We start from the raw sequence: 23,348 nt of genomic DNA on the forward strand, positions 1-23,348 counted from the left end.
TTGGAATCTACATCAAAATCTAAAATCCAAGGAATCATCATCCTTATAGGCCTTTGATTGGGAGCTACCACGTCTCCTCTCCACCCTCAGAGAAACTCTTATCATGGTATCTAGTGTGTCATCTTGACCAAGATCCACATTAGCAAAGGGATTCCTAATTTGACCCCTAAGACCCTTAATGAAATAAGTAATCTTCATTTCTATTAATGGTGCATCTCCACCATCCAGCCTATTAAGCAAATTTTTAAACTTTTGAGCATAATCTTCAACCATCATATTCTTCTGCTTGATCTTCTTGACCTTTCTTAAGATGTCTCCCAGAGATTCATCCTTTTGGAACCTTCCTCAAAATGTTGTTCTTAATGTATCATATGTATTAAATGTTGCCATACCATAATTGGCAAACTAGTCCATGGCTTTTTCTTGTGAGGTGGCTACAAATTGCTACTTCTTAACTTGATCTCCATACATATGGTTAAATCCACTTGCCATACCTTGTCTCAAATTGGGCCACATGACAATCAAGGTATTTCCTCTTTTTCCTTGAAAATTAAGATGTTCTCACCTTCGAGTTAACAAGATTATTTGGATTCATTGTTCTTTTCTTTTGAGACTTCCTCAATAGTGGTAAGGGATTAAACTTAAGAGACTTCCTTGATTGAAGTCTTGTCTTCTACAATAGCACTACCCTCCTAAATACTATATGTTGCAATCTCTCCAATGCTTGTTGAGGAGGAGTATCTTGATATTTAGGTAACAATATTGAATCATCATCTTGATACACTTGGTGGGGTTGTTGGAGACTCTGTAGATGTTGCAAGGGAATGGTATATTGTTGCAGTACCCAGAAAGGTACCCACATCTTGATAGTCCTATCTATCATTTGTAAATTGTTCTTTATCTAGCCTGCCCAATCCTTCTACTTTTCCTCTATTATTCAGCAATGCCTCCTGTTCCTGTTTCCTTGCAAAGGCTTCCCTTAATCCTTGTTCCTCCTTGTTAAAATGGGTTTTGAGGTATATAAATAATTAGTTGATATATATGTTGCCCATAAAAGGCACCTTGCATATGTTCAATGCCATCCTACACTCCTATCACTTGACCTTGTGGAAATTGGTTCCATGCTTGATGCCTAAATTATGAGAATTTTTCCAATGAAACTAGAAAGATCACCAAAGTGTTATGGCCTCTCAAGACCACAACAAGAACACAAAACATATCAATCTGCCTGAAAATAGTCCTAGTGTTGCAAATGACTTCTTGAATCTATTTAGTACCATATTAAGCATTTAATATTCGGGAATGATATGCAGACATGAAAAACATATTATAATCATCCAATTGACATCACTCTCTTGAAAATCATCAAACAGTTTAGTGTTATCACAACCATTCCTAATTGAATAACTTGAATTAGACATCATTAGGCCAACACATATAGGTAGAATCAAATATCAATGACCATATTTTGATGTTGTTCTAAAAGATGTTTCTCATTCGTGATCATGCTGAATCTGAAAAGATACAACTCTTTAACCCCCAAGACAGGGATCTGAACTTCAAGTGAACATCATATGAAATATAAAGTTGCTTTACACATGTTGATTCTAAAAGCTTACATGCATATAAGTACTAAGATATAAAAGCATTAAATAAATGATGGAATCCAAGCCCTAACAGTATGCTAGCTTGAAAAAATCTTAAATGAATTGAAATAGGCTCTTAGGGAATGATATCATAAATTTGCTCCCTTCGTACAATCTCAAGGATACACTAGGAATGGGACCAATTATTGCTTATATACCCAAATAGCTATGGATGGTAGCATTATGATCTTGTTACTTTATATAGTTCATATACTAATTCTTAGAAAATCACTCATGGATGTGGATCCATTGAAGAAAAGGTTGCATGAAACCTTTGATGTGAAGGACTTGGGAAATGTAGGTCACACTCTTAGCATGTAGATTATGTAGGACAAAGGTTCTCTATCTATCTCAAAAGGAGTACATTCAAAAGCTACTTGAGGATTTAAATATGAAGAGGAAAAGACTATTAGTATTCAGTCACCTCCATATTTGAAACTTAAACAATAGGAAAGTCTTAAATCATATGAGTAGAAGGCTTAGATTGTTGATGTTCCTTATGCATCTGCTATTGTAGCTTCTTATATGCTATGATTTCCATATGTTGAGAAAATAATTATGCAATGGGAGTGGTTAATAAAAATTTATAGCAAGCAGTGGAAAGGATCGCTCGAAAACAATGAAGAGTATTATGAGATAAATAACATTAGAACCATGTGCATATGCTTTAAAGGAAGGACACATTCATCCTTAGATTTGTGAATGTTGATTTTTCAAGGGATGTGAACTCTAGAAATTCTATGATGGATTTTGTCTTCATATTCACAAAAAGGTGCAATTCTATAGGTATCCTAATTATTATATCCACTAAGGCATGCAAGGAACCCATATGGCTTACTTATCTAGAGGGAGATTTTGGTACTACAAGAGAGGTGCTCACTTTGCATTGTGATAGTTAGAGTGCAATCTAGTTTTGATAGGGAAACTTGTATCTCACACAAAGGCAAAGCACATTGAGATGAAGTATCACTTCATCAAGGAGGTGCTTGAGAACAAGTAGATTGACCTTGTTAAGATTTATACTAATGACAACAATGCATATCTTCTTATAAAGAGATTGTCTTCTAAGAAAATTTTCACATTGCAAAATACTAATGAATATTTGAATAGTATTTTAATTGTTATATTCTCCCTTAAAGGTACATTGCCCTTTAAGTGGGAGGTTGTTGGGGTAAAGGCCAATGGTTCAAAGGTTGGGTGGACAACCCTTGTACTAGTATAAATTAGACAATCATATATAACTAAAGTATACATTGGATAGTCATATATAAGTAAAATTACTGAAGAAGAACTAAGTACCCACCAAAAAAACTTCATGTCTTCTTCCTCTTCCTTTCTCTCTCTCACTGACTTGGTTTCTCATTGCATTAACTATGCATCCCATCATTGCTTTCTCTCAAAAATGACTATATGCACTCTAAGAATAGTCTCTTGCAATAGGGTGGCATTCTTGCCATATAGCAAAAGTGTGTTACATGCTATTTTGCCTATTTAGGAAAGGAACTACTCATTACTTCTAGAGGAGATACCCTATATGACAATTGTTCTCAACATCCTACAATGATTTTGTAGAATACCCATAACTAGTTCCCTGAAATGAGGAAGGCCCAAACACCATAACTAACCTAAGAAGGGGCATAAAAGGAGTAACTAAAGAGGTTTTAGGGAGAAAATACCGTATCTCTAAAAATAATTATCGTGAAATTAGGCATGCTTGCATGCCACACAAGTATCTATGCTAGATTTATGGATAAGGCTAAAGCACCTAAAATATGGGAGCCCTACAATCCTCTTTCCTTTTGAAATCGTGTATTTTCCTAGTGTGGAGAGGATATACTTGTTGAGATATCAAGTTGACACTCACATACCTAAATGATCATTTTTGCATTCATATCACTAGAGTGGTTGGTAATTGTATTGGCATAGACTTCTAGTTATACTTCACAACTAGACATCAATTAGTTCACCTACCCGAGTTATGGTATATCTATCTAGACATCTTGCTAGTTAGTAATGTTTACACTATGGGCTGGTTATATATTATGTATGGTGTATTTTTCATTTACATTTGGTAAACTATTATTGTCAACGATGATGATGATGATGATGATGATGATGATGATGATGACGATAGGATTTTTAGCTTTCTATCTTTAGTGCATTATGTGTAATTCTATGCCTTGCAAGAACTCAAGCTCCCTCTCTCTCTCCCATATCTTACCATGGTATCAAAGCCTCGTCATCTAGGTGAGGAGATGTGAGTTGCAAGCACAAGAGTCTACAAGGAAGCTTTGTTTTGGAGCACACCTTTCAAGATCTCTCTTATATGATCTCTAATTGTTGAACTATCTTTGCAAGCTTAGAGCATCTGAGGAAGTAGTATAGACCTATGGTATATACCTATCCCATCAAATTCATGTTTCAAGTACATTTCGGTCTATGTTCCGAAGTGAGATTATTTACCCACAAATCTAGTAAGGTTTGAAATCTTTATCAACATTCTCCATTTCATATATAGATTGCAAGTTTTGGGTGTGGAAAATGGTATTTTGCAAACTCTCATGTATTATAGGTATTTTCAAGGATATATATGTTTATTGGGGCTAGTATAGGTGATAGTTTACATGAATCAACAAGTTATTAGGAATAGGATCTTTTTGGGTGCCAATGAACAATATCTAAGGGATTTAATCAAATTATCTGTGTATGCAACTCAGGAGGTAGTTTATATATAGATATACTCCACAATAAACTAGTGTTATTATGAGGAACAACAAGAATATTGTAGAAATTTCATGAGCCTTGATAACTAAAAAGAGAATGTATCATTTTTATTATTATTACTATTATTAAGATGAAGCTATCTTTATAGCTATGTATATTATAAGCAAGGCTCCTAGTTCTCCAGTACATGATGTGACACCAAAGGAGAAGAATATTGGCAATGAACTAAATGTGTCTGATGTTAAAGTGTTTGGATGCATTGCACATATACATGTACCTAATGAGCTAACAAAGAAGTTGGATCCAAAGGGCTAAAATTTGTGTATTTGTTGAGTATTGAGCAAAAGGATTATAGGTGTTATAATTAGTTTACATGCAAGATATGAGTGAGTAGAGATCTAGTGCTTGATGAGATGAAAAATTGGTATGCTATTGAAAAACATGTTGTTGCAAACGATGTAAAAGAAAATGTCATTGCAAAAAATGTGGGTCCATGAACACAATTTTTGAGTGAGCTAGTAGAGTCCACTTCTAATAGGTCTACAAGAGACCATGGGGTGGCAGACTACATGCAAATAGCACTTCTACAAGTGTAAAATCATATCATGAAAGGGAAAAGAAAAAGTGGTCGGGCCACTTGGTGTACCATATGTTTTTCTAGTTTACTCACAAATAGATGTTTGACTATAGTGGGTCAAATTAAAGTATGGATGAGGAATTTAGAATTTGAGTTATTCATAACCTAGTAGGAGAAAAGTGTGCACAAATATAAAGGGATCCTAGAATGCTCCAAAGGTTCACATGTTAACTAAAGTAAGGTATCATGTGCATAGGTTGATATATGATTCTTATATTGCTTATGATTATGTGTATATAGTGAATTGTTATGTTCTTTACTATTATGTGTATATGTCACAAAATCAATTGAGTACACTTGTTTTGAGAAAGCCATGGATGACAAAATGGCTACATTGATGTAAATCAAACTTGAAAAATATATATAGACTCCAAGTGGCTTTATGAAGTAAAACATAATATAGATGGAAGTGTGAGCAATAATTAAGTAAGGCTCATTCCCAAAGGTTATGCATAGACTTATGGGATCGATTATGATGAGACCTTTGCTCTAATGGTAAAGATGATAATTATGAGAGATATCATTGTAGTGGCGGTAAAAGATTGGATGTTACACAAAATGGATACAAAAAATGTATTCTTACATGGTGAGTTGCAAGGAAGACGTGTATAGGAACAGCTATAGGGTCATGAGAGTATATATTATACTGATTATGTGTGTAAGATGCATAAAGCCTTATATAGGCTAAAACAAGAACCGAAAACATGGCACAACAAGATAGTACAATATCCTATCTCTATTGGTTCCATGTTGCAAATGTTGGGTCACTCACTTCATGTATGTCAAAACTGATAAGGGTATTGTTATAATTACTCTGTATGTGGATGATTTGGCTATTCGGGGTGACAATATGTGAGAGGGGGAGCATATGACAAGCTTTCTCAAGTAGAAATTTGACATAAAAGATTTAACAGAGCTAAAGCAGTTTCTTGGCATTATGGTGATCAAGACATCTAAAAGGATTCTCCCAAAGGCAGTATATCTTGGATATGGTGACAAAGTATGGTATGACTAATTGTAAGTAAATCTAAATGCCATTGGATTGAAAAGTGAAGCTAAGTGCTAACTCAGGTGACATATTGGTGGACTCCACAATGTACAAGAACATGGTGGGAAGTTTGATCTTCGCTACTATCTCTAGGCTGGATTATAACTACACATTTGGATTGGAGAGTTAGTTTATGTAAGTGTCTCGTAAGTCTCACTTGGACAATGTGAGACATACTTTATGATATTGTAAGGACACATTGGATTCTCGTATCTCTTATGAGGCTGATTTGGTGGTACAATTTTTTTGTTACAAATGATGCAAATTAAGCAAGTACTGTATCTAATAAAAATTCTACTATTGACTACTTGTCCTTTGGGAGTAGGCATGTGACTTGGAGCAATAAGAAACAACCCATTATTGCATTATCCAATATAGAGACAAAGTATACGAGTGTTACTAATTATTTGGGAGACTTGGAGCAATAAGAAACAACCCATTATTACATCATCGAGTATAAAGACAATGTATACAAGTGTTACTAATTATTTGGGAGTATAGGTAGACAAGAGACTTGTGATTTATTGTGGCACATGTGCGGTGTACAATTGGTAAGAAACTCAATGTTTCATGCATGTATGAAACACATCGAGGTTCATTACTATTTCATCAGAGAGCAAGTCTTGGCATGTGACATTGATCTGACATATGTCAACACATGCAACAACATAACTTCAATGATTTCAAAGCTTACTTGGAGTATACTTGCGGAGTTAAGCTTGAGCAGGAATGTTGCTCAACATAAGCTAACACTCACGTACCTAGATGACCATTTCTACATTCGTCGTCTTTTGCATGATCAATACCTACATTGGTATATGCTTATGGTAATACTTCACAATCGGACATGAATTAGTTCACCTACTTGAATTATGGCATACTTATCCAATCGTATCGCTACTTAGTGTAGTCACACTATGGGCCACTTGTATATTATGTATATTGCATCTTTCCTTTATCTTTGGTAGACCATTCCTATGAAGAAGAAGAACGTAACTTTCTAGTTCCAGTGTTGACTGCATTCTCTGTTTGTTGTCCAGTGTAAGCTCTAGCAACATCTCTCCCCTCCTTATCTTTTCAATACCTAACCCCCTACTAAAGCAATTGCTTTATTTGGTTTTAACAAAGCTAGCCTGAATAGGGGGACAAAAACCTATGGTCTAAATTGAAGGATGCATGTGGGCATTTGTCTAGGGTGGAGTTTGAGTGGAGTTTGACATGTGCGCACCTCAATTGGTACACCAAAGCGTTAAGAGTTCTCTTTTCCAAACTTCAATTGGGCATAAAGAGGATTTATTATCTTCCCAAGTGTGATGGAGAAGAAACTATCATAGAGTGTAATGACTTCCTCAACATTGGCTTCACCTAAGCTTGTCGTATTCACATATCTAGTACGGAAGCTACTCTTAGATTGGATTGTGGTACCTATTAGTCTAAAAAATGATGATCTACACTTTCTTACTGGATATACAAGTGAGGGCAAACCCAACACCCTGAAATAGTTTTGATGGCTCGAAGCCAAGAGTTACTAGGATCATAAATCTACTTGGTACGAAAAACCTAAACACGTAAGTATTTCTGGACCCTTCGCCTTATAGTGACCTAATTAGGTTAGTATTTTCAATATGGGAAGTTACTAGGTGGGTACTTTTTTTTTCTTTCTTTTTACCTAGCAAAGTTTCTACACCAACTTGGTCTTCGAGCGACACTTATCTACTTGGCAAAGTTCTTAGCACCATTTACAAAACCTATACTTTTTAGGCAAGTAATGCCAAAGGGGTCTTTGCAATGTTTTGACTATACAACACATTTTTCCCTTCAATGAAGGAGACTGATCATTGGCACAAGATCATGGCCTGCATTTAAGATCTACTACTAAGGATGGAACTAGGTCTCAAGTCTGTGAGTGATTTCTTCTCTCTCGATTTCCTTCAACGAAGGAGGTGGCCCGTGAACTAAAGATTGAGATCCTTTATATTTGAGCATTCAAGGGTGGAAGAATGGGGTAGAGGGGGATCTCCCCACAAAATTAAACCAAAGAAGAAAGTGTAACTCACTTGCCCATATGGGGGGCATGCATAGTATATGGTTGGCATTCCCAATAACAAAGCAATAGGGTGCAAGAGTAGAAAATCAATGCTCAAGAAGAAAGACTCAAAAGCTTACTAAATTGTGTTCAACTATCGAAGAATTTAATTTTATTACCCTTCACTAAAGATATATCAAAGTTGACACACCCATAATAAATAAAAAGAGCAAGTGCATGTAATCTTATCTCAAGCTTTGTCTTCAACATTTCTACAATTTGAGAGACCACTAGGGGAAAGTACCAGGGAGTTTCAATTATGGGTGATCAATATATGAGAGAACAAGCTCACCACAAGCAGTCTACAATGATAAAAGCAAGGTGGACAGAAATACAAACAAATTGAAGTGATATACATGCTCTCAACTTTGATAGAACAAGCTCATCACAAGCAATCTACAACAAGAAAGCAAGATGCTTTTGGTTAAACGAATGCCTCACAACTGATTCATGCTTTCTTTGGCTTTGAAGTCTCATTGACACAACTAGCTCCAACAAAATGTCATACCATCTTCAAGTAAGGTTTTTGAAATTGAGACAAAGGATGATTTTCATTAAAAGGCCTAATGCTACATGTTCCACTTGTTTTGCATAAAAACCTGGCCTAAGGAGATTGTGACATGGCAGGCTGGATTTATGGCGATGACAATACAACCTGGTTATCAATATGTTGGTCACAACTGATCCGTGCTTCCATTGGCTTAAAGGTATTGCTAGCAAACCAGCTCCAACAAGTGTCATACTATATTCAAACAAGGTCTTTTAAAATCGAGTCATAGAGGCTCCTTTTCAGTAAAGGTCTAATGCTACATGTTTCTCTTGTTTAGCATACTAACTTGGGCCAAAGCATTCGCAACTTCAAGGACAGACTTGCGGCAATGACCAAATAACTTGATTTTGCTTCACTGCTGATACCAAGAGAAATTGAGAAGTTTTATTTTAGAGCAAGTAGGTCACAAATTACAATTGATCCATCCCTTCTTTGGCTTTGATGTCTTGCTCGCAGAACCAACTCCAATAGGTGTCTATTATCAAGGTCTTTTATATTGAGGCTTGTTTTCAATAAAGGCCTGATGGTACATGTTCCACTTAATTAGCATACAAATTAATTTCTACAAGCAGCTTTTGAAGAGATCATTTATCATTTGTCAAGAGGGGTTAAAGAACAAGATGTTTTACAATGCCAGCTCCCATGCAAGCAGAATAGCCATGGTGGTAGCCTCTTCCATCGTTGAAAGCCTAGGCCTATTCATTTACATCCAGAAACAGGATACAAGAGTCTAATACTGATTATGCCAGTCTCTAGGTAGACACACAGGGACACCCTGCGGCAACCTAGAGGAAGACATGCAGGGACACATGCATACATAGCTCATGCAAGAACACAAAGATAGATACCTCCACTAACATCACATTATTGAAAAGGATCCTTTTTGTCACTCTTACAATCCATGGTACTTTCCAAAACTTATCTTATACATTTCTTTTTGTGTTTGCAACTAATAGCATCTTAATGTAAGTGTACAAGTTACATTTTTCTGTAAAACCATGTGATGTCTTATTGAAGGATATGGATCAAATTTGAGGTATTATATGTGGTCTTCTGGCTATGCAGAAGAACAAATTGAATAGCCGGCAAGGGGTGATTTACCAAAACCTGAAACTTACTGCCGATGGCCTGGGTTTCCAACCAGTAAGTTGGAACCTGATGCCGTGAACTAGCTTGGCTCAAAAGTGTACAATCCCCGGACTTTTGTAAGCACAACGGCCTTTGCTCACTCTCACACCATTGGCTTGTGTATTCACACATACAATGTGACTCTATTGGCATTCCCTGTATTGGAACACGACTATTGCTTGCTTGGACTCCAAACCTGTCAAGGCCTGGGAAGATAACTTTGGTGTTGAGTGCCACACTAAGGAGAAGCACATACTGAATACATAATGCTTAAACAGGAGCTAAGATCTGCTTTCTTCTGGAACGTGTTTACTGCAACAGGAATATGATATGTTTCTGGTGCATCTTGTTCACCACCCAATAGCTGTTTTACAAGGGCTTAATCCCTTACAGATCGCCGATTTGCCCTTCTCTTGTTAGCATCAAGATATTTTTTACGGAGCCTGACAACTTTTGGAGTGACCTGCAAATAAGGAGCCAAATTAGTTCCCGCGAACTCCTCCAAGAATGAATAGAAATAAAGCTCTTGGTTTGAATTAAAAATACCTCGATCAGCTCATCAGCAGCTACATATCCAATTGCTTCCTCCAGTGTAATCTAAATAACACAAATGAATGGCATCAGTGCAGCTATAAACAGAAATGGAAAGACATAGCTATATAGAGAATAATACAGACTTGACGGTGACTCCCAGATGTTTTAACAAGCACATTATCAAAACATTGTGGTAGAGTACTCATTTGTGTCAGATTGACTTTGTCGACCATAATAAAACTTTCTTGTCAATTGACCCATGCTGATAACTTTTAAAGACATAGCTACATAGAGAGCGATACTTGCTTTAAGGTGACTCCCTATTAATTCTGAACGTGAAAAACCAGAAGTTTTAACAATGTTAGCACATTATCAAAACATTATGGTAGAGTACTCTTTGTGTCAGATTGACTTTGTCAACCATAATAAAACTTTGTCAACTGACACATGCTGATAACTCTTGAAGTTCTGGCAGCTGTACCTTTATGTGCACTGTGAAAGAGGTGTTCAAGGCAAGTGCACTAGGGTGGTGCACAGTGAGTGCACTGCTGCATGCGTGCACTAGGATATACTATGCTAGAGTAGTGCATTAGGATAGAGCACATACAGTGTGTCCTAGGGGATGTATGTATTAGTCAAGGTGAAAGGTGAGTGCACTAGTGGTGTTGGTGCAAGGGATGGTTCTAGTGCATGTGTGCACTAAGAGTGCATTAATATACATGCACATGTGCACTAGTGCGTGAGTGCTAAGATGAGGTGTTTTAAATGAATCCTGATGCCTACTGTGAGTACACTACAGTGACAATGTCCAAGACCCTCATGCACTGGGTGCATACCAGTCAGCCTCTGTGTACAAAACTTCCTAGCAAGGCTATGTGCACAAAGGTCTTAAGTGTTAAAACTACATGTGATAGATACCTACCATGTCTCCTGCACATTAACTACAGCAAAACTTCATCAACTAACCCTCACAAATCTTCATTTGCACAAGCAGAAGTATAACCACAACTACAGAAAAACATATAGAGATGCAACCAAACTGCATAGCAAAAATCTGATACTATTCTCTCAAGTCAAATTTACCTGCCGTGGTGGGGAAAGGCGGACATTCTCATCCTTTGTGACTGAGCGGACATTAGTTAACTCCTTTGTCTTGACTGGGTTGACCTTTTAAAAACATTTCGTCACAGAAATCAATTAAGACAAGTCTTTAGTGTTCACTGGGTTGGCCTTTTGAAGGCATTCAAGTGCAGTGCCAGATCATAAAACTGAAAACAAAAACAAAAGTTACTGTTTGTAAGCACCCACCTCAAGATCCATGTCCCTTGAATATTCTCCTATAATCATGCCATTATATGCCTAAAATTTTAAGATAAACAGTCAGAAGACACACAAAGAAATCAAGAAACAATACTAATCCAAGTAGGCAAAATCACCTCCGTGCCAGGAGACACAAACAAAATCCCTCGAGCTTCAAGATTCATTAAAGCATGAGCTGTGATTGTTCCAGCGGCCATTGAAACCTATCACCAGATGTCAACAAAGAACACTCAACCCATGTTTTGCTGGTGCATTAACAGGGAAAGACTTGGAGCTTACATACTGGTACTGAAATAATGACACACTGCCTAGTTACACTCATTTTGTGACTCAAAAATATAAGCATTTACACTTCCCCACAACACATTATTGAAGGAAGTTTCCCCTCTGGCAATTTCTTTTGATGGTTGCAATACTGACCGATGTCCCAAAAGATCAGGATCATGGATGTAATGCAGCAATCAATCACCAATACAAGAGAGCTTCTGACTCTGCTCCAGCCATTGGAACTTGGATGTTCCAAATGTGTTCACGAAGCAATCTATTACTTGATGCTGCTGATGTAGAATTTCATGGCACAGCGAGCAGAATCTAAGCAAAGAAAAAAGGTACAGCAAATTGAAGAGAGAATGATGGCTTCTTTGTTTGGAAACAAATGATGCCCATCCACCCATGTGCTTCCACATTGAAGCTTAGATGGATCTAGACAAAATCTGGTAAAGAGATTAAAGCGTGCTGGCAAAGAATGACAAAAAGGTGTATTGTCCATGATGACTATACCACCTTTGTCAGCTAATGAGACCATCCTAGAACCTTGGGTCATCCGTTCATCCAACCAAAGATTATCAGGTCGACCAAGGTTCATGCTCCTTACCAATGCGTTGGAGACCCTTGGGACCCAAAATTGTAATAACTCCCACACCCTCGGGACTCCATGTTGTGTGCCTTGAGTTGCTAACACCCTCATTGCTCTTATCTAACCCATAGGCTAGACAGACAAGTCACCTATTTACCATTTGGTCACATAGATACTTTGGACATGAACATCAAGACTCAACCATTACAACTTTGAGCACCATAATCATTGTTGGCACCCCATGAGCATGGGGCATTGGCATACCTAACACCCTCCCTCAATGTCTACTACCCATGGGTGAACTACTTTCTCGACCCAATGTCGAAAGTCTGAAGATGAACTTGAAGCAAATCCATTGAAAGCACCTCAATGAAGATACCCTTCTATTCTACTATGTTGGATAATCAGCCAGCTTCACTATCCCATCCTTCATTAAGTCACACATACAATGATATTGAATCTCCAAATGTTTGGTTACACATGGAAGGCTAGATTTTTGGCAATGACTATACAACTTGATTGTCACATCCTCACAAAGCTAGCTCTTCTTCCTACACTCCCATGTGCCATAAGATGCTTAGCCACACAACTTCACATGCAACAAAGCAAGCTACCTTGTACTCTAACCTTGTTAGAAGCCAATGTCATTGTTTGATGCTACTTCTTTTCCAGTATAAATTTCTTGAGCCCAAAGAAAAACAATGAACCAAAGGCTACTTCTTGGCATTACTATGTTCCACCCAATGTGAGTCACAAAGTCCAATTAAACAAGTTGAAGAACTACAAGTGATGGCCTTAGTCAAGAGTTCCTTTTAAGTACATACGCACCCACAACCCAGCTTTCAATGATTCTTGTGGCAAAACAACAAAACTAATATCTAGTGTACCTCCCAAAGTTTAATAGTGTTGAGGTATTCCCCATGGATAACTTCTCCATAGGTATAGCTATCTCCTTCTAAGCCATTATAGTGAATGCTCTCAAAATCTACCCTACATACAATATAAAAAATGATCTTTCTTGGATTTTTCTAGGCTTCAATCCCCAAACATTAGTACACCAAGTCTAAGTTATCATTTCAAATGCAAAACTCAATGCCCATGGATCAAACCTTGATAGTGACTTGTAACAGGTACCTCATCCATAGTGCACTTAGACTGCATAGGTATCACTATAATAAGTTCGCATCTGAAACATATTTTTTGAAATGTAAATTTGGGGAGAATTAATATATTGAACAAGTGCTAATTAAAGTTTGCTCCCAAAATAGGAGGCCTTGAATCTTGGTGGTTAAGCCATACCCACCTCTTCATTAAGCTCATGAAATGATTTGGCATCCATCTAGCAGACTCGCCACTAGAATTGCTAATAGTATGCAAATAGTAGTCATCCTTGGAATTGAAGCAAAGGATTTTAGGATAGCAAACTTTCTTTACTTCCATTGTATGATATCATGGCTCTTGGTCATAGTTTATAAACCTTCTACTCACCACCACACCCAAACAGATACATTTGGTGCTTGTTGGCTATAACTTGTTTCTCTTCTCACTCATTCTATAGAGTCAACACCATTGTCTCGCTAAGTGCAAACCACACCTCATAAAGGTGCTTCAAAATGATTCCACAATAAGATGAATTCAATTGAGGGAAGCTCCTTGAACTAGAGGGACATATGCTCACAACACATTGCAAGCACCTTCACCTTTAGTATGAAAAAGGTAACCATGGACGTAGCTTTTTGCACCACCTCCACCCATTTGAGCTTCACAATCAGCGATGTCCTCCACCATTCTACAGCCTACATTTTCAAATCTACAACCTCTGTATTTCCAAGAATGAATATCTTTACTATCCCCTATTGCTCCTTAGGTTCAGTTTCAGCCAACATACCCCACCTTTTATTGTTGGAGTCTACATTGACATCCTGTTGAGAAGGGTTGTGTTTTGCTTTCTATTGTTGCCCACGTCATCATTAGTAAAAAGTAATCTTGGGTGAGGACTCTCATGGCTATGCGCTCAAGAGTCTCAAGTGCATTGAAACCTACCTTCCTTTTCAGAAAGGGTGGTAATAGCCTAATTAACCAATAATTACAACAAGCAATTAAAGAACATAAACTAAAATGCACAATTTACCACTTAATCTTGGACAATGGACAACCTGCTGGCCCCAAAAATGGCACCCCTTGCAGTATTCCTTTGTCTCTTATTGGAAATAGATGGAGTACATTGAGATTCTTCAATCTCCTCCACTAATCCAAGTGCCCCTTGGTATATATGTCTCCTTAGTTTGCTCAAGGATTGGCCTTCAAATGTGCTCCTTCGGTGATAAATTCAGCCCCAAATGTTTGCAAGCGGAATGCCCACTTGTATCTCTTGCAATCGCCCTGATTTCAATTATTGAAATTCAAGTCACTAGGCCTTTTATTTGAGCACGCTTCCCGAGGTGACTGTCAAACCCTAATTCCTATTGTGATTTGGGGTTTATAGAAAAGATTCTTTAAAATCTCCACCTCCAATGGCTGAATTTGCTGACATTGGTTGAGGAAATCTGAGATTGTGTTAGGGACGAGAGAGAATGCTAAGGGGAGAAAATCCTGAATTTTATCACGAGAGCTGAGCAAAAATCAGTTGTTACCCTACTGCACCAGCCCAAACAGCATCCGCCTACTGCCAGGGACCCTCCAGGTGCTGTCAACACAGTCCTATTGCTGTTATCTAGCTGTTGGAACCCTCTCACTGCTGTGGCCTGGTTTCTAGGAGCTCCTGATGGCTGAAAACTAATCCCTAATGGCTGGCACCTACTGCTACAGCCTTCTCCCAATCTAATCCAGCTAAGAATGCTCTCTCTCTCTCTCTCTCTCTCTCTCCAAAGCCTCCAAATAGGCTTCCCTCACTTGCATGGGCAAGTTTTGCCAAGTGGTAGCCATCCAAATCCAATTTCCAACATTACTAAACTAAAATTTAGAGTATTAAGTCTGAAAAATAATCTAATAATTATTAATGGCTCAAAAAACTAATCTAATTGGCGAACAATGAAATTGGCTTGTCAATTTATCACCCAAGTAACCCTGAGGACTTGATAGTCGCAAAACTAACATCAATTCATTAATTAATACCAATTTCCTAGTGTACCCACTGATACTTATGGCTAATTAGATGTCCTAGCCCAAAATCTAACAACAGTATGACCATAGCCCCCAAAAAATGTGTTTCCTACAAGTAGGAAAAGTTAGAAACATCCAAGCATTTCTAAAACATAGAAAACGGCCAAATTGAAATTTGGGTCTGTGAAGATTACAATTGGGTGGTCAATTTTGCACACGAGATCAAACTGTCCTTTTTTGCCTGATCAAAGCTAGCCTATAGAAAAAAAAATTCAAAGTTTGAACATGTTTAATAGCAACATTTATGGTCACATGGTCCATGGATTCATTTTGAAGTCAATAGCAATATGAATTGTTTTATATTGCTTGTTTGTATGTTTAAGTAGTTTTTAATCTACGACATTATGCTTCTTTTATATTAGCAAAGCTTATGGTCACATGATCCATGGATTCATTTTGAAGTCATATAACGATATGGATTGTTTTTTATTGCTTGGTGTTTGTATGTTTAAGGAGTTTTTAATCTACAACATTATGCTTCTTTTATATTTATGAAATCTTCATAGAGAGGTCACATAATCAAATGATATCTCTTTCTTACATTTCAAAAAACTCTTATGAAACCTTGGAAACCCATTTCATACCTCTCATTTTTTAAACCCCCGGCAACTATGGGTACCATCTAGTACCTGCCAAGTATACTTATTACAAACTTTTGCCTTAAGCACCAACTAATATGTGGGGGTCCCAGGTCCCACATGTTGAAATAACTGACATACATTTGCACATTTGATTAACTCTTTAATCAAATTCTAAGCAAAGCATCAAAATTTTACATCCTTATGACATGCATAGCTAAAACTTGCAACCAAAACAAAGACTTCCCAAGTGAATCCCTCCTTTGATAAGTAGGAGACGCAAATGCCATAGCCGTTGCATGTACGCAAATTGGTCTATTATGTGCTTTGGATTGATATTTAGTTATATTGCAGACTCCTTTCGACAATCTATTGCGTTGAGACAAGCCATCAGATGGTGAGGAGCTGTAGCTGAAAGTTCAAGAAGCGCCCCTCCCTTTTTTGCCTTGTGCTCCATACATGCTTTTTGCATTAATCGTATCTAGCTTTCTCTAGATACATTTCTCCTTCATTGTATGCAGCTCGCATTTAGTGACTTTTATAGATAATTTTCCATATTGTTATTCCTCCACCCTATCATTTAATATAGCTAGTACTATGGAATGTCATCTTGACATTGTGCTTGTTTGTAAATTCAATCAATAGATTCCTTCTTCTTGGCAAGTCACGATGTATAATTCTGGACAACAATTGTATATTACATAGCTTTATAGCACTCAATGCTACTATCTACGTGATCTTAGACACATTGGATGCCAATGACACACTTGACTTTAAGCAAGTTAGATAACTCCCAAGTACTTTTATATTGAACGCTCTGCAACTCTGATCACATGGCATCCAACCAATGTGTAGCTTTTTGACATTTTTATCACCTACACCCACTTGAGCACAATAATGAAATTTGAGCATACAAATCCTAAGCAAGTGACAAATGACAATGCTTACCTCCAAGATGACTTGCCTAATATGGTGGTAGATAAAAGCATCGTCATTTTTTTCTCCCTCTTATGTTACACTTATCGTGTTCCTCCTAAGTTCTAGTGTAAATGCTCCTTTATCAACGAACACTTTTTACCATCTAGCTAGAGAAGAGTTTTTTTCCCGTGTGGGTGTGGTACTTAGTACCTTAGGGATAATGCCTTCAGATTATGGTGGTAGATAAAGAGCATCATCATTTTTTCCTCCCTTTTATGTTACACTTATCGTGTTTCTCCTAAGTTCTAGTGTAAATACTCCTTTATCAACGGACACTTTTTACCATCTAGTTGGAGAAGAGTTTTTTTCCCCGTGTGAATATCAATCAATGGGTGTGGTATTTAGTAGCTTAGGGATTATACGTTCAGATTATGGTGGTAGATAAAGAGCATCATCATTTTTTTCTCCCTTTTATGTTACATTTATTATGTTCCTCCTAAGTTCTAGTGTAAATGCTCCTTTATCAATGGACACTTTGTACCATCTAGCTGGAAAAGAGTTTTTTTCCCCATGTGAATACCAATCAATGGGTGTGGTACTTCGTACCTTAGGGATGTTCCTCTAAGTTCTAGTGTAAATGTTCCTTTATCAATGGACACTTTTTACCATCTAGCTGGAAAAGAGTTTTTTTCCCCATGTAAATACCAATCAATGGGTGTGGTACTTAGTACCTTAGGGATTATATGTTCAAATTATTTTCACATAGTGGATGTGACATTCCAATACTCTCTTCTCTCTTGTTCACTGTGTGAATACCAATCAATGGGTGTGGTACTTAGTACCTTAGGGATTATATGTTCAAATTATTTTCACATAGTGGACGTGACATTCCAATACTCTCCTCTCTTGTTCACTGTGTGTGTGCACGACACGTGCTCATGCTTCTAAGCCCTGACCTAATAGTGCTATCACAACCATATCTCTTCTCGGTGGCCGCCGCCAGTACTACTATTGAGCCTCATGCTCATTTCCTGCTCCAAGTTCAACAGGCTGTATATTTGCTTAAGTCCTTCTCTTCAAATCAGTCGCCGCCAATACCTACTGCCCATCATATTTGCTGGTCAAATCTGTCAGGTCCTGCTCATCACTTGCCTTTCCTAATAGCCTGCGCATCACTAACACCAGGTCAAATCTGTCAGGTCCCGTTTTGCGTACCCACAGCCCGCATCACTAACACCAGGTCACACTTGCATCGATAGTTACGAAACCAGCCGAGAGTCTTCGCTTTTAATCAGTCCAATAGTTTGGATTCTTTAATCTTGTTGTTCCAGCCCATTGAATTCAGTGCAAGAGACGAAAAAACATTGAAATATTCATGCTCCCAAGGTTCCATTAGCATTTAGCCACATAAAATAGCCCTTATTCATGCACAATCCTCCTAATAGGCACAAATTTTGGGGATTTTCCAACATGCATCAATTTCTCCCAAATTTCTTCAAAAAGTTTGGGCCTTTTGCCTAAAAACCCCAAACCTCACCAAAAATTTTGGTGATTATACATTCGCTGCTGAAAAATTGCTCAGTTACACATAAAATTTTAGGAGCCTTTCACATTCAAGCTCAAATTTCACAAAATTTCTGCAACCAAATTTGGGACTTTTGTAAAATTTCCCCAAATTCATTGGCATTGAGTCTAATTACACCCTGTACATCAACATTCGAGCACATTGGAGCCATTTCAGCTAGAAATTCTTCCTTGTCATCATCAATTTTGCAAAAAAATTTAAGTTTCTTGGCCTTTTCTTTGCTTTGTTTGTGTTTTGCCCCTACATTGGCACTTTGGACAACAGCTGGTCACAAAAACCAAAAATTTGTAGCAAGCAATGGCAAGGCAAAATGATTTGGTCAATATGTTTGGGGACTCCGACAAATTGGATGGCACTAATTATCCCATGTGGGCATACATGATAAAGCATGTTCTAGTTGCCAAGCAGCTTTGGGGTTAGGTATATGGTTCAAAGGTTTGGCTTGCAAGCCCGGCTACATAGAATGCTACAGGTTCTTCTAGCTCATTTGCTATCACCAATGGATCTTCCACTCCAACACCTGTTGCACCTCTAGATGAGTCAAGATTGGATGGATGTAATGCCCAAGCTCATGCTTTGATGGCACTCTTATGCAACTGACACGTTATTCGGCATATTCGGTCACGCACAAGAGCCAAGAATGCTTGGGATCAGCTTGCTTTGTTATATCAAGTGCACAATGAGGCTCTTAAGCCTATTGGTGCAAACAGCTTGAGATGGAGCACATGACAAAGGTTGATTCTATAGATGCATACATTACACATATTAAGGACATCATGGAGCAGCTTGCAAATATTGATGAAGTAATTTCTGATGCCTCTCTTGTATCTATAGTCTTGGCGGTCTACCTAATACTTATCAAAGTTTTGCCACTACACTTCGCTTACTTGCAAAAGGAGATGCTGAGCCATGCAAATTTGATGCATTGGTATCATTGTTATTGCAAGAAGGGCAATCAAGGATGAACCGATCAAGCATTTACAACCAGCCATCGAAATAAAGGGAATTCATGGCAACCCTCAAACTCAAAGAGTAAAGGCAAACTAGCTTCTTCAATGAACTCCTCGAGCACCAAGGATAACGGTGCTAAGAAAAAGAGATGCAATTATTGCAAAAAAAATAACATCCTTAAAGAACGCTAAAAGAGCATAGCAAGTGAAAAGAGGAAACAATCCGGCATGAGTGTTGCTAAAAATTCAGAAAGTGCAAAGGATGCAACAACACATTTAGCAAGCTTGGACATTGGTAAAGCCTTATGCTTTTGTTATGCATTGTTCGTATGATCCTTTTTCACATGAACATTGTCTATCAATGGCTGAAAATTGCAACACATGCTATTTTGACAACGGAGCTTCCAAGCAAATAACGTCCTTTCGCAACTTGTTTGCATCGTATACAAATGTACAAAAATGAGAGTCCCTTGTATGTGCAAACAATGCTTCGTATGCAATTCAAGGCATTGATCAAATTCCCATCATTGCAATAGCTAGGAAAGCTATCATGCTTGAGAAGGTCTCGTATATGCTAGGCATAAAGAGAAATTTACTTTCGATCTCAGCCATAGCATATGCTAGTTTTGTGATTAAATTCCACATGGATCGATGCAATGTCTATGACTATAGTGATGGGATGCCTTCATTGTCAGCGGTCATTGTACAATGGACTCTATCAACTTGATTTATATGAGAGCATCAAAGGATGCATTACATGTTGATGCCACCATTGTGGATGACACTGACTTATGGCATGCTTAGTTTGGTCATCTTAATTACAATAGTTTGTTTCGCTTAAAAAGCAAAAATATGGTGCTTCATCTCCCTCCATTAAAAGTATCTACTCACAATGCATTTAAAAGTTGTGTACTTGGCAAAATGCATCGTGCTTCATTTCCCAAAGGTGGATCTATGTGTGTTGATAAAATATTACAGCTTACGCATGGTGATATTTATGAACCCATACATATCAAATCCATCGAATGATACTTAAACGTTGTTACCTTCATTGATGACATGACTTGACGTTGGGCATATGCTTTGAGACACAAATCAGATGTATTTGCATGCTTTTAAATCTTCTGGGCCTTGGCTGAAAATGGCAATGGACACAAGCTAATTAGACTACATACTAATCGAGGAAGGGACTACATGTCTTGAGAGTTTAACTCTTTTTTGGTTGCAAGGGCATTACTCATCAGCATACTATGCCTTACACACCTCAACAAAACAATGTGACTAAAGGAAAAAAATCACACTTTGAAGGAAATGACACATTATATGCTTTCCAAAGTTGTTAGGTACGAAAGGTACGATATGGTACGGTACTAAATGGTACCTTAAGATTTTATAAGGTATGGTACAATATTAGTATTAAAAAAAATAACTTGATTATTTTAAACTAAAGATAATAGAATAGATATTTCAAGTCTAAATAGCAATGATATTAGAGTATATAAGATGAGTACTTGAGGGTAACATGCCAATAACTAATGCTGCATGGGCAACATGCGCTACTACTATCTACAACTTATAACTACATAGATGGGAGTGGATACATCATACATACATGATCATCCAAATAAGAGAAGTGTGGGCTTGAGAGAGAAGGTTGAGAGAAATTGTTTGAATCTCAAATGATCTAATCTCATGGGAGAATCATACTAATATAAGGAGCATTTAGCTAGTCCCAAAGTGCAATTTGAATGGGAAAGATGTATCCATTAAGCTACTACCTTATGGTACTAATACGTAAGGTATGGTACCTAAAGTATGGTATAGTATGAAACCTTTCGTACATGGTACTAGTGCAACTATGGTTGAGAGAGAGGAAGAGGCTAGAGAAAGAGGGAGAGAGAGGGTTGAGACTTGAGAGAAAAAGTGGGTGTGAGAAGCTTGAGAGAGAGAGAGAGAGAGGCTTGGGGAAGAGAAATAAGAAAGAAAAAAAAAAAGAAAGGAGAAAGAAAAAAAGAAAGTTGTAGGCTTGAAGGAGAGTGGCCAAAAAGTGCCTATTTTTTCGTACTAAATTGTATGGATATGTACTGTACCATACCGTACGGATCGTAACATACGGATCAGTCTATACTACATACGCAGACAACCCTAATGCTTTCACACAAAAAGCTGGCCCAAAGTTTTGGCTTGATACTATTATGTGTGGAGTGCAATGCTAAATTGCAGCCCCACTAAAGCATTGGCTGAATGTATACCTTATGAGGCTTGAAATGGCCGAAAATCAGTTGTTTCATTATTTCGAATATGCTTTGGTGCCACAACCACAAAGACATAAACTACAAGACAAGGTTGTCAAATGCATTTTTATTGGTTACTTGTACCAACCCTCCACCAACAAGATTTTTTTTAGTAGATATGTGGTATTCATTGAACATGCTAGGCAGCCCTTCATGGACTCCTAAAATTAGCCCAATGTGGAGCCCATGGACATAATCAATAGTTTTTTGCCATTGTTTCAATAAAGTGCACCTAATCTTGGTCAATTTCAACAACCTATTGAAGGTTTACAGCAACAAACACATGCTGAACAACACCTTGATTTTCGGCCCATTGATCAAGGCATTGCTGATAATGAAGTAACCAATGAGAGGGTTGCTATTCAAGAAGCTAAGACAATCCCTAGATGGTTGTTAAATACATTACAGGACAGCAAGCTGTCCATTCCACTTCCCAGTAGAATTAGAGCAGCCACTCACCATGTACAAGGAAACTTTGCTGCACACGTACTCTAGCTAATGCATGTAATAAGGAACCTGTCTCTTTACATGATGCTTTACAGAATGAACATTGGATAGTAGCTATGTAATCAAAAATGGGTTGTTCATAAAAATGACACATGGGAGTTATGTGACTTGCCTCTTGGCAAGGGTGCTATAGGCACAAAGTAGATTTACAAATTAAAACATAGATCTAAAGGTAGCATTGATTGCTATAAGGTACCTCTCATTGCCAAAGGGTATACCCAACAACATGGGATGGACTATAATGAGACGTTTGCATCCACTTCAAGTATGGCCACCATTCGCAGTATCATTGCTTTGGCTGCTCACTTTGATCAGCATGTGCATCAATTGAATGTGAAGACTGCTTTTCTGAATGGTGATCTTCATGAGGAGATTTATGACACAACCTCTTGGCTTTGTTCAAAAAGGCTCGGAAAGCATAGTCTATCGTTTGCATAAGGCTCTCTATAGTCTTAAAGCACACACCTAGGGCATGGTATGAAAAGATACATGCATATTTTATTGCTCTGGGATTCAATAATTCACACACTAAAACTACACTTTATGTCCACAAAGATGCGGATAAACTTTTAATTCTCATTTAGTATATGGATGGTATGCTGTTGACTGGACCTCAAGAGAGACAAATTCAGCCTTAAAATCTGAATTGCAGCATGCTTTTGATGTGACAGATCTTGGCCACTTGCACTACTATCTTGGCACACACTTTATTGCAGTTAAGGGGGGCATTAATTTGCAACAGTTTTAAGTACATTGGGCGGCTTCTTGAGTGTTTACAAACACAACACTACAAGCCCACCTATGCTCCAATTGAGACAAGCCACA

The 23,348-nt window shown here is 37.7% G+C and overlaps 1 protein-coding gene across 2 annotated transcripts in view; it reads right to left on the reverse strand.

Annotated features, from left to right (window-relative positions):
- Positions 1–9,534: 9,534 nt before the first annotated feature.
- Positions 9,535–23,348, reverse strand: part of EMB2785 (elongation factor family protein) — a 64,203-nt gene continuing 50,389 nt past the window's right edge. Inside the window, exons 15-19 of one of the 2 annotated variants that reach the window (XM_087667763.1) lie at positions 11,790–11,876; positions 11,662–11,712; positions 11,437–11,520; positions 10,366–10,416; positions 9,535–10,282 (exon numbers count right to left, since the gene is read on the reverse strand). In XM_087667763.1, the coding sequence (XP_087523889.1) occupies positions 10,199–10,282; positions 10,366–10,416; positions 11,437–11,520; positions 11,662–11,712; positions 11,790–11,876 (357 nt within the window). In that variant the 3' untranslated portion in view covers positions 9,535–10,198. Of the gene's footprint in view, positions 10,283–10,365; positions 10,417–11,436; positions 11,521–11,661; positions 11,713–11,789; positions 11,877–20,768; positions 20,858–23,348 lie in introns of those variants that run through there. The other variant, XM_087667764.1, reaches the window with a different exon arrangement.

This window comes from Lygodium microphyllum, chromosome 26 (assembly GCF_053477565.2).
Source record: "Lygodium microphyllum isolate KBCC chromosome 26, Lygodium_microphyllum_v1.1.10, whole genome shotgun sequence".
Lineage (NCBI taxonomy): Eukaryota > Viridiplantae > Streptophyta > Polypodiopsida > Schizaeales > Lygodiaceae > Lygodium > Lygodium microphyllum.